At 44.4% G+C, this 12,875-nt stretch overlaps 1 protein-coding gene across 1 annotated transcript in view; it reads right to left on the bottom strand.

Moving 5' to 3' along the window:
• ATAD5 (ATPase family AAA domain containing 5) overlaps positions 1–12,875 on the bottom strand; it is a 648,582-nt gene that overhangs the window by 491,848 nt on the left and 143,859 nt on the right. Inside the window, exon 9 of the mRNA XM_069654960.1 lies at positions 10,322–10,475. Coding sequence (XP_069511061.1) covers positions 10,322–10,475 — 154 coding nt within the window. The remainder of the gene's footprint in view (positions 1–10,321; positions 10,476–12,875) is intronic.

Genomic DNA, 12,875 nt, shown 5'->3' with positions numbered 1-12,875 from the left:
TGGTAGGAAGATTGCTTGGTTGGCATGAAACTATGCATCTTTAGGAAGAAACAAGTGGGTTCTAGGGGCCATATTAAACAAGGAGCATTTCCAGGGTTCGAAATTGAAATAAACCAGCTCATGTGCATCAGGAGCTGCCGCAGGGGAACCAGGAGCTACCAGAGATGCCCCTCTAACTTTGTCTATTTTGATGTGTTCTAATGGTTCTTTATTAACATTCTCAAATACAGTCACATTTACATGTTTGTCAAACGTAGCTCCAGGTAGCTGTTGGTTTAAAGCTAAGCAGGCTCTACTATGCTAGAAGCAGGAGCTAAATAGCTCCCAGCTCTGCTCAATTTCGAACCCTGCATTTCTTCTGAAGGGGAGATTGAATTCCCAGATTCAACTGGCAGAGGTCATAGCTATTAAAATAGTTTGTCATTAAACTAATTGCAGAATAACTAGTCATAGATTGGGACTGTCAGTGCACCCAATATGACAAAACATTCAAGTCCAACATTGATGTTTTAATTGGTTTTGCCAACATTATAAAAATTTTACCAAACTAGCGCCTGAAAAAGCTTTACACTTTCAGACTCTAGGTAGCCCTGCAAAGAAGAAAGCAGAAATGATGTAGACCTCAATTGAATTTGTCTTTTGTACTTTTCTATAAAACGCTGTGCCAAATGGATTGGACGGTTCTCCATTTGGTACAGATTGCTCTATGCTTCCATGTGACTGAAAGGACTTGTTTTCTTGGCCTTGCCATTTACTCTGAACAAATCCGCTCTTGCTGTAGGTGGGCTGCTGTCATCACAAAATGCCATTGCACGCATTTCTTTCAAATGCTGTGCACAGGATGCAGTTCATATAATGATACATTACTCACCGTCAATCGTATTTCTGATGCTTATATCTGCTTAGATTCACATGCTGGGCATAGCCCGACATTTAGTGGTAGTTGCATAGTATTACAATATTTGTTTTCGAAAAGGGACGTCAACAGGGCGTGTCAGAAATACTATTCCTAGTGTGACGTCCACTGTACAGATGGTCCTTCACGTGTCGAGGTCCATCAGATTGTTTTTTCGGCCATCATAATCTGACGCAAGTTGCAGAGTTCCTTCTTTCTAGCTAATGCCTTTGATTATACAAGTTTTAGATTTCTTCCTATCCTTCGACGGCCGTAGCACTGTAAGACTTTCTGCGACGGCTTGCAAGGACAGATTCTTCGTCAGTGACTACCACTAGGACCGTCTCCACAAACTGACTGCGGCCTACTTAGGATTTGTTTTGGAAACTCAAAAATGGACATTGACTGGGCGTGTTAGTAATACTATCCCTAGTGTGGCGTCTACTGTACAAATGGTCCTTCACGTGTCGAGGTCCCTCAGATTTTTTTCTTTCTGACATGAGGTAGCATGAAGTGTAGCGCGAGTACAGATGTAATAAAACATAAAAAGCAATAAAGCCAAAAAACATCTATGCACGCTCTAGTCCAAGGAGGGGACGAAGGGTAGGCGCATACGACTAAGCAGATACAAGCATCAGAAATACGATTACGGTGAGTAATGTATCCCTTCTGAGGCTCGTAGATCTGCTTAGATCACATGCTGTGTATGGACTAGCGAGCAGTATCTGGAGAATGAGGTGGGTTGTGAGAAGGGATGGCAGCAAATCAATGTTTTAGCACCGCTTGTCCCACCTGTGAAACTGCTTTAGAATGTGCGTCAATGCAGTAATGCAGAGTAAAGGTATGTATGGAACTCCATGTAGGCGTCTAGAGGGACGTTTGCAATAACTGCCAAGTAGCTCCTGTTACTCTGGTCGAGTGAGCTCTCGGTTTGAAAGCAGGGTTGTCTTTGATAGGGAATAGAGCTGTATGCATTTCACTAGCCATTTGGAGATGGCATTCTTTGAAACGCGATTACCCTCCATGGCAGGTGCTACAAACAGTTGATCTGGTTTTCTTAGCGGTTTTGCCTTGTTTACATAGTACAAAACTGCCGCCCTTACATCTATTGTATGAAGGTTTTTCTCAGCTGAGTTGGATGGATTTTCAAAAGAAAGCAGGTAGTTCAATGGATTGGTTAACATGGAACTTGGATATGAATTTAGGTGAAAAATTAGGGTGAGTTGTCCTTGGGGATAACAAACAAAGGGTCTTGCACTGACAAAGCTTGTAGCTCACTAACCCCTTTTATTGAGGTGATGGCTACTATGAAAGCTGTACGTTAGGTGCATGAGGCTGGATTTGTGCATAGGCTCGAAGGGTGCACCAATGAGCGTTGAGAGTACAACATTAAGCCCACTCCAGATCGGCTTTAAGCAGGGAATGGGGCCCCTTGAGCATTGCCTTAGGCTAAACCTCATTGTCAGCAAATACACTGTCTTGAACAGCAAAAAGCTGTACGTTGCATTTGCAGACCTTAAGACAGCCTTTGATTTGGTTCCCAGAGCTCAGCTTTGGTAGAGACTAAAAGAATATAACTTCCCGGCTGGAATGCTACATATAATCCAGGCCTTCTACCATAACAGGGCTGTGGTGAGATGGGGACTAAGTGGAGAAAATAGAGAGTTTTGAGGTGGAGTAAGGCACGGATGTGTATTGGACCCGCTCCTCTTTTGTATGAATATCAACAGGCTAATTGAGGAACTGGTGAACAATGGCATGGAACCTCTGAAGATGGTTAACTTGCACTTCCCTGCCCTATTCTTCGCAGATGTTGCAGTATTGCTGTCAACTACCCCTGTGGGCATTAAGCATATCCCGGCTGCCTTTGTGAAGAAATGCAACGAACTGTGCCTAGAAAAAAATAAAAGCAAAACCAAAAGCTTGGTTTTTAGACACAAGACGGCTAAGCATGTTAAGGTCAGTATAGAGATTGAAGAAACAAATCTGGAGCAGGTCAATACCTATAACTACCTAGGCCCATGTTTCGCTGAGAATGTAACTTGGGGCGAGCAAGCCATAAAAGCTACACTGACCTTGAGGAAGTATAGCGTGGGCATCAGTTAATTCTTCCATTCACATGGGAGGTGTGCTTTGACCTCAGCCCTAGAATTGTACAAAATGCAAGATATACCAGCCACAAACTATGGCGCGGAAATGTCTGGTCACACTAAAATTGGACCCATAAGTGGCTGAAAATGCCTTTCTAAAATATCTTATTGCAACCCAGAAGTGCCGCCAAAGCAATACTGCATATGGAGTGTGATTGAAGTCTGATTGATCAGCTTATATCTACCAAACCATTTATCTTCTGTGTTAGGGAGATTTATCAGAAATGTGCTAATTCCCTTCTACCTTAGAGACGCCCAGCTCTTTTTGATGAACCTGGAGAGAGTGAAATCCTTTTTCCCCACTCATGTTTTTTTTTTGTGATTTATTCTGTGTTTCTCTTCTTAAACCTTGGAGTCTGACAAATTCCACAGGCATAATATTTACATTGTGACACAAACACGACTCTTTGCACAAAAGGTTTGCTAGTAAGCTGTTCCAGGGATTTAAGGGCATCATACTCTTCTTTAGCACTTTTAAGTGCGTCCTCCACTGCTTTCCCAAATAAGGCATTGGGTTCAATAGGCATATTAAGTAGAGTGGCTTGGGCTTCCAGCTTAAAACCAGACCGGCTCAACCATGCATGGCGCTTAGTAAGAGTACCCTCTGTTAGTATATGGCCTGCATTATCTGCTGCGTCCAGATTTTTTTTAAGTATGCAGTTGTCCACCTGCCTACCCTCAGACACTGTTTTAAAGGGCTCTAGGACGGAGTCGATTGTATGATCTCATCCCATTTATGGCAGTTGTAACTTGCCAAGAGCATGGCGTTATTAGCTATTCTTACTTGATATTCAGCCGAGTTAGCTACTTTCCTGCCTAGTGTATATATCTTTTTGCTCTCCTTGTCAGGAGGGTCTTCAGCTGAGGCTAAGAGCGTGCCCGCCCTTTTTCTTGTGGCAGTTGAGACGAGAGTCAGCCATTATTTGACCCCTGATGTATGAGTCGGAGGGTGCTGGCAAGAACATCTTTTCAATACAGAGGTTAACTGCACTCGTAAGGTCGGGAGTAAGCAGAGCAGGCTGAATGTGCCTCTGGTTGGACTGCATGAGCGGTATAAACTGTGCTGCAGACCTTATTCCCAAGGATGTCCTCTACAAAATCTTTGTCGACTTGTGCTTGGGTATCGATCTTGAAATGTTCAGCAGTCTTTTGGAGGAGCTTATACTACAGCCGATTATCCACAAGGTAGTCAGCCACGGGTTGGTCATAATGGTCTGGAGATTGTATGATGTAGATGTCATCATGATACTGGTCTGTGTCGTAGGTTCCCTTGGTCTGCTATTGAACCAGGATCTTGAGAGCCTGAAGTGTCAATGTAGTAGAGGTCTTGGGACATGTCCTGCGAAGTACTTGGCTGGGCAGCGTCTAGTCGTGGTCTTTTGGCAGCAGGTTGGTCTTTAGCTACCTCCTCTTGCGAGAGCCCTTGGAGGTTGGACAGTTGATCAGGGAAGTCAACAAATCATGACATTCTTTGCATGTCTTGGTCGAATTTTTCAAGGGTCCATTGAATGGAGCTTGGAAAACCTGTGGGAACAGGGATAGAGATACTCTGATGTAGAGGGTGGTTTATGCTGCATGGCCCCTGAAAGGGTGTCACTAGAGAGGGTTCTTTAGCCTTTAAAATAGGGGAGAGAGTAGGGGCGTAAAAGATTGAGCTTTAACGCTTTGGACGAGAGTATCTGGGACATGTTTCTTAATAATCTCCCTCATTTTAGAGCTATTGGAAAGGGCAGTCGAAGCGTCTTTTGACACATGTTCGCCGGTACCCGAGGGTTTGTCTGGTTTATTCGCGGTGTTGGAAATAGACTTCAGTGTCTGTTTTGGGGGCCCGTCATGTGGCAATCGCAATGGCCCAGAGGACAGGGATTTTTAGAACCTTCCCTTCGACACCTCGTGTGGCTTAACGGTCAACAAAGTGGTCGACTGTCGGCCATGGGGGGGGGGGGGTGTTCTTATTGCGGCGTGCAGTGTAGGAGCTTGAGCCGCTGGGTGTAGTCTCCGCAGCAAAACCGCCAGCCTGCCTGATCGCACACAGGAAACCGTTGGGTCCAGATCGCCCTTGGCGTCACTTAGGATGCCAACATCACTGGAGGCTCCCTCCATGTCCACAGCAGCCTATACCTGCATGGCGCGATGAGCACAGCACTTAGTCTTATGGTCCTTTAGTTGTCTTGGCCGAAGAACTTTGCAGAACTTGCAATGCTTTTAGGTTTATTCGGGGTGTTACAGGAAGGGCAATAGTTAAATGGTGCGTTTTCCATAGTATGGAACGATGGAAGCCCGGCAATAGAAAAGGAAGAAGAGCGAAATAAGGCATTCTTTAAAAGAAAAAAGTTATGACCTCCACCCACTCTCCCTACTGTGAAGGGTCAAGGCCCGTTGAGACCCAAGTAGGCTGCAGTCAAAGTTTGTTGAGACGGTCTGAGTAGTCAAAGAATCTGTCCATGCCAGCTGGTGGTACAGCCGTCGAAAGAATAGGAGGAAATCCAACTTTTAAAACGTGTATAATCAAAGGCGTTAGCCAGAAAGTATGAACTATGGTGGAACAAAACAATCTGAGGCACCTCGACGAGTGAAGGACCTTGGGTACAGTGGACGTCACACTCGGGATAGAATTACTGACACGCCCTGTCGACGTCCCTTTTTGAGTTTCGAAAACAAATCATGTAATACTCTGCGACTACCACTAGATGTCGGCCTATTCATAGCATGTGATCTAAGCAGATCCATAATATATATATTTCCCTACTATGCATTGAAAACAAGAAATGCTCCTTAAAAAACAAAGTGGCCATTGGTAAAAAAAACTATTTGGAAGAATGAAATCAACAAGAATGGAAAGAAGTTCAACAGCAGTGTGTGCAGAAATGTGGCGTATATCAATGTCAAAGATGCACAAGAACAAAACTTGTCACAGCGCATACACAGAGGCATGCACATCCCCCTGCAGACCCACCCCTCACAGCTTTTTAGGCATGCACATCTGCAGAAGAGCAAGTGAGAATCATTGTAGAGTTTAAATGAAACGGCATCAAGACTATGTGTGGAAATACTGAACAGCGAGAAACCGTCTGGTGAAAAGGCTGCTCTTAGAAGGTCTAGGGTGTAATGAGGGACTCGAAGGAAATGATTCTACATGCTCTGTCATTTCGGTTAGCAGTTGTAAGCAAGAAAACTTCACTTCATTGTCATTTGAATCTGTCCCAGCTACATGACATACATTGCTCACAGTTATCGTATTTCTGATGATTGTATCCGATTACATTCACATGCTGTGCATATAGTCCAACATCTAGTGGTAATCGCAGATTATAGCAGCTTTCTTTCGAAGCTCAAAAAAGGGACGTCGACATAGGCGTGACTGCAACACTATCCCCAACGTGATGTTTAGTGCGCCCAAAATCCTTCACGCGTCACAGTCCCACAAGTTGTTTTTGTTCTGCCATGAGGGAGCCTTACAGGCACACGAGTACAGAAGCAAGGTTTGAGATGTCTATGTTCCTTCTACTTCAAGGAGGGGAGGAAGGATGGGCACTTGTAAATTTAAGCAACTACCATCATCAGAAATGCGAGTATGGTGAGTAATGTCTTCTGATGCTTGTGAAACTGCTTAGAATAACATGCTGTGCATAGACTAGCGAGCAGGGGGTGGTGGTTGGATTTGTGAAGGAACAATAGCAAAGAGAAGTCTTAGCACTGCTTGTCCAACCTGAGAATCAGACTTTGAGTGTGTGTCCAAGCAGTAGTGTTGGGTGAAAGTAAAAATAGAACTCCAGGTTGCTGCTTTGCAAATAGAATCTAGAGGAACATTGGCAATAAAGGTTATACTAGCCCCTGTGCCTCGAGTAAAGTGAGCTCTAGGCGTAAAGGGTACGCTTCTCTTCAAGGGTAACAGTGTGATGCATTTAATCGTCCATTTGGAAATTGCCGATTTAGAGACAGGGCCCCTTCTCTACCAGCTCCTACAGAGACAAACAATTGGTTTGCCTTTCATAATAGTTTAGTCTTTTCAAGGTATACCACTGCTCTCCTACCATCTAGGATATGGAGCTTCTGTCAGATGAGTTAGTTGTGTTCTGAAAGAAAGTTGGAAGTTCTACTGATTTATTCACGTGGAACTTGGAGATTAATTTAGTCGAAAAACGCAGATGTGTATGCAATAACACCCTATCTTTGTGAATAGTCACAAATGGGTCCTGAACAGAGCCTGCAGTTCACTAACACTCCTTATAGAGGTAATGGCCACTAGGAAGGCAGTCTTTTAGGCTAGGGCTTTAAGGCTAGCCTTCTGCATTAGCTCAAAAGGAGGTCCCATTAAATCTTCTAAGAAAAACATTCAAGTCCCATCCGGGAGCTGGGTTGGAACAGGAGGGTGAAGTCTTTTTACCCCTTCCATGAAATATTTGAATACAGGAATTCTCCACCATGACACCTTTCTCTGAGAAGTCGTATACGCAGAGAGAGCAGCGAGTTGGAGCTTTGGAGAGTAGAAGACAAGTCCTGAGGCTAATAGGTGTGTTAGATAAAGGAATACATCTTTAGGTGTACAGTCAATAGGGTTGATGCTCTTAGAATTGCATCAAATGACAAAATGTTTCTATCTATTGGATTAACAGTGTCTAGCATCACGCTTACGTGCCTCTAAGTACGTACATACATCCTTGAAGTAGTTGGAGATGCCCAAACTCCGACTTCAGGAGCCAAGAGTTGAGAGTTTGGGGGCATGGGTACAGTGCCTTCCCTGGGTCTTTTCTCAGCATGTTGTGCGGGCGGGGGGAAGACCGACTTTCTGATGAGAACCTTGGCTGTCAGGCCCCATTTGTGCCACCATGATTGTTACTTGTTCCTGGTGCATCTTGTGCACCATCTTGTTTAGAAGAGAACTCAGGGGGGGGGGTAGGCAAATAAATCTCCCCCCAGACCATATTATCCTGAGACTATACCCTTTGAATCGACTCTGCGGGTACCTAGAGGCGAAATCTGCGCATTCTCCAGAGTCGCAAACAAGTCGACGTCTGATAACCCCATTCTGCAAACACGTTGTATAGAATATGCTCTTGCAAGCAACACTCGTGCTCTACGGGTCAGTGCAAGTCTCTGCTGAACATGTCTGCCAGAAGATTGCAGAGACAGAACGAGGACTGTGGAGACAACCACTACATCGTCCCACTGACCGCTTGTCTGACACCAATGGCTCAAGAGCCACTCCTCCATGGGGTGCAGACGAGCGTGTGGAACCAGGAAGAGGCCAGCATCCCCAGTAACCTTGAACTGATAGTGAATGTTCCGCTGGCAACATTGAAATATGAAAGTATGCATCTTTCATATTCAAAGTGGCCATGTAATCCCCCTGTTGCATGGGATTTACTTCCTGAAGAGTTGTCATCCTGAACTTTTGTGGTTTGGCATATTTGGAGGACGCAGATCTAAAACAGGGTGCATGGTTAGCTCCGTTTGGGTACAAAGAAGTATATTTAATAAATACCCTTGTTTAGGGACAACCTCAATCGCTCCCTCATCTAGAAGGATCTGGACCTCTGCCAGAAGGAGTTGCAGATGCTATTCAGACAGTAGTCTGCTCTTGGGTGGCTGGTAGCGGAGTGATTGTAGGAATTCTATGCAGGACCCTCGGGCGATGGTAACGGGAAGGGGTAGTGTGCCATGTGTCCTGATCATCAGCAGGGTTCCCAGTCTGGGTCTACAGAGATAGGGTTCCCGAGATGCTGGACCTGGATCAGGGACAAAGTAGATTACCTGGTCGGTGTCATCCTAGTCGTCCAGGAACACAACAGGAGGTTCCTGCGGACGTTGCTCGTCCGAGGATGCAAATTGTGCTCCCAGTGAAAGGAGCCTCAGGGACTTCAGAGAAAAAGCAAGAATCCACAGGCCTATGTCTCTCTTGAGTATATCATCGAACTGGCCCGGAAAGTTGATAAACTCCACCATTTTATCCATACATGCATCAAATTTCTCTCGTCCCCTCCCCCTGATGAGTCCAAATCCATTGAGTGAAGGTCTGGGCAGCTGGAACAGGAACCTGCTGCAGGGCCTTGGAAAGAGGGCGAGAGGATAGAGAATACCGCTCAGGTAACAGAGGCATTTTTAGGGTCAGAACCCTGTAAACAGGCTTTAGAGAGCTTCTCCCGAAGCTTTGGGAGCATCTTGGATGAATGGGCCACAATGGCAGGTGCGCAGAGGTTTAGTAGGCCCAGTCAGAATGATCAACAGGCCAGCAGGTATCGAAGACTTTCTCTGCATATTTTTCAAAGAAAGCGTAGGGGGTTCTGTACTTAGGTGTAGCCTGAGTGCCCTCGTCACCGGGGTGTGATCTTCCCATCGCACTGCCGGTGGCATGCTGTCAGGGACGGGCACGTGTGCTTCCACCGTTAAGTCCATGGTTCCGAATCAGAGCCGCAGAGGTGCCAATGGGGGAGCGACGCTCTGCCCTTCCAGCGTAGGACGCTGTTGTGGTCACAAGGGAGGCATCGATTGCACTGGCAATGGGTATCCTTCCAGGGAAATTTTCCGGGCAGAATTTAAAGGATGTTTGCTCCATAACAGAGAGAAACAGCAGTGAGGCTAAAGGAAAAAGGATGAGGGGAAAGGAAGAGGCATTCTCAGAAGAAAGTCAGTAATAACAGGGCCCCATTTTCCCTACAAAGAGGCCGGGCCGGAGGGCCAAGGCCGCGAGGAAATCAGTCGCAGAGTTGTCAGTAGAAGGACCGTCAGCGTAGCAGGATCTGTCGGATGGTAGCCGTTGAAGCAGCCGGCGAGGAAATTAAGTGTGAACCACTTAAAAGTAGACAAAGCAATATAAACTCTGTACAAGCTCTGCATATGCAATCGACTAGATGAGTGGAAAAAAACAGTCTGGTGGGACCTATACACGTGAAGGATTTTGGGTACACTACACATTACTTTAGGGATAGTGTTACAGTTGACGTCCCTTTTCGATCTCCGAGAGAAAGCTCGGAATACAATGCCATTATCACTAATGTCATACTATATGCACAGCATGCGATTCGAAGCAGATTCACAAGCATCATACATTTTGCAATAAGATTTGACTGGATTTTACCTCTCAAAGCTTTATTTAAATTGTCCTCTGGAAAATGGGCTTGTACTATGGCTCTGCCAACATCAGGTGAAACATTTCTAAGTGACCAGCTTGCATCTCATTTGCATCTCATTTAGCCCACCTAGCATGTAAACATTAAACTTTTGTTAGTGATTTTGGGAACCATTTCTCAAAGTTCAATCCTGAAACATTACTTACCTTCCTTACTGGTTAAAGGTGTGCAGTATTCAGAGTGTCTTTTTTGAAACTGTTTCAAAAATCTTCTAACAGGAAACAGTATATTGCTAGACCGGATCTCCTCCAACAAGTAGTTCAAGACCACGTCCGAAAATTCCATTCTCCACCCAGATAACTGAAATGAAAATCAAAAATTTCAAGCAGACACAATGGAGAAAGTGTACAAAAAAGTGAGGTTTTTTTTGATACGGTAAATACACCCGGTAGAACAGCATATAGGAAAAAAAAAAGCTTCACATTGTACCGATCCATTTGCCAAAAGCCCAAAATCAGTCCTTAATTATGAAGCTGCTTGTCCTTTTTGTTCGTATTCAGTATCATTGAAATGCTTGTTAATGGAGATTTGAGTTAATTCTTGAAGGGGTTTCTCCCGTGAATTCTTTGTTTAAATACTAGAGTACAACTAGAGTACAGCCTTTGAGAAGAGCAAGAGACTCAACCCTATAAATTAGCCCAGCGAAGGATTTCTGTGGGGAGCGATTTTTCTGTTTCTTTCCCACCTACCACAATAGTTCACACTTAAGTCTACCGGATTAATCCTTATGCTTTTTGTCCAATCTCAGAGGATGGACACAAGTTCCATTTTGTGACTGGGTACCCTATCTGCTAAATTAGTATACATGGGGTATCCTGTTTTGAGAGTTTGTTTTTGCAAATCTGGTGTTTTTCCAGGGCCATCAGAATTTTCAAAAATCTCTGTGTACAGAATACATCATTCTTTTCCTCAACACAAAATTAGGACAATAGCTGCAAGTACATCATGCCTATTTCCATTGAAACCATTTTACTATTATTTTTTTTTAAAGGAAGTTCTGCTAATGCAGAACGCTTGTATTCTTGGACATTAAAAAAATGCTAAGAATAAAATAGAGATTTGATGGGATCCAGTGGCCTGACAAGGTAAGAACTCAAATTAATTTTGCAGTGAACCCCAATACATGCCCTACCATAGTTCAAATAAATCATGCTGTACAGGAGAGTAAATTGAAGGTCTTTGGGAGACAGGGGCATGTTTATCTGCAAATTCATTCTTAAAGCTGCATACAGGACAAAACTGAGCAAACCTTTTAAAAAGATATTGTGGGAACTGGGCTTCTGATCACAAGGATTACAGTGAAGATATTGGAAGAAATATAAAGCTTGTATATATTTACTAAGTGGACAGATAAACAGACTCTGGAACCATAATAAAAAAGCCCGATTTTTAATTTGATGGGAATTAGGGATTCCAAACCAGACATAACTTCTATTCTTTAACTGAACTGTACAATTACATTTTCCTGAAAACCTTGCTTTATGGGAAAATAAATCATCTTTTCTCGATAAGTTTTCAAAATACAAATTGAGCATAGTGTTTCATGCAAGATAATTGGAATACAAGTATCAATACATCGAAAAATCCCAGTATATACCATCAGCCCATTTACATACAAAAGAGGTGGTCATGCCACTGTGGGAAGAGTGGGGAATTAATTTGTTTTAATCGGAAGGGAGTATCTTACCTGTAACTCCCATTTCTCCAGCGTTGGTACCTTTCATGGATTCACATGCTGTGAATATTTCCTATCATCCCATTTCCCACTTTAACATAGCGTTTTCCTATGGAAAACTTTGACACAGTGTCCTATCAACATCTTTTTGGATGCTTTAGGCTACACCACTAGGACGTCTGGTATAAATAGTCCAGCCCCCGCGGCTTCCCTTCAGATTTTAACCTCCCAAAGTAGAGGAAACCCGAAGCAAGGTTTGCCTGCAGGGGCGGCCAGCGTGCGCATGTGAATCCATGAAAGATACCAACTCTGGAGAAATGGAGTTACAGGTAAGAAACTACTTCCTTCTCCGGCATTGGATATTTCATGGATGCACATGCTGTGAATAGTTTACATACCAGTATGGCAACCTGGAGGTGCAGTACAGGCAACCCGAACCCCATGCCCAGGCAATAGTCATCAGCCTAATGAACATTAGGCAACAACATGCATGATAAACAAACACCAATAGACAAAGTAAACCACCCCAGAAGCTGCGGGGCCTACCTTATTGAAACAGGCGTTGGAGGACCGCCCGTCCCACCTGCACATCTTTCACATGTTGCTGTCCGAAACAGTGTCTGGTGAAGGTATGCAGCACCGCCCAAGATGCTGCTTGGCAAATGTCACTGAGGGGTATACCTGCCCACAGCGTCGCAGACGCTGTGGAGCTCGTAGAATGGGCCTTAGGAGTGCCCCTCAAAGGCTTGTCAGCTTTCCTGTGGTATAAGGAAATTGCAGGAGTGACCCAAAGGAAAGTCCTTGCTTGGAAATTGACTGCCCTCTGTTGGAGGGTCCAAAAGCCACAAACAGTTGCCTCGACTTCCTGAAGACTAGAGTACGGTCGAGCTAAAACTTAAACGCCTTCTTGACATCCAGGGAATGTAGCGAAGAAAGTGGGCAAGGCAATTGTAGAGTTCTTGTGAAACTCCGACGGAACTTTAGGGATAAAGTGAGGATTGGTAGACGGGAGAACCTTCTCCCTT

This window comes from Ambystoma mexicanum, chromosome 3q (genome assembly GCF_040938575.1).
Source record: "Ambystoma mexicanum isolate Mex_15411 chromosome 3q, UKY_AmexF1_1, whole genome shotgun sequence".
Taxonomy (NCBI): domain Eukaryota; kingdom Metazoa; phylum Chordata; class Amphibia; order Caudata; family Ambystomatidae; genus Ambystoma; species Ambystoma mexicanum.
This window is presented reverse-complemented; position numbering and strand designations above follow the sequence as displayed.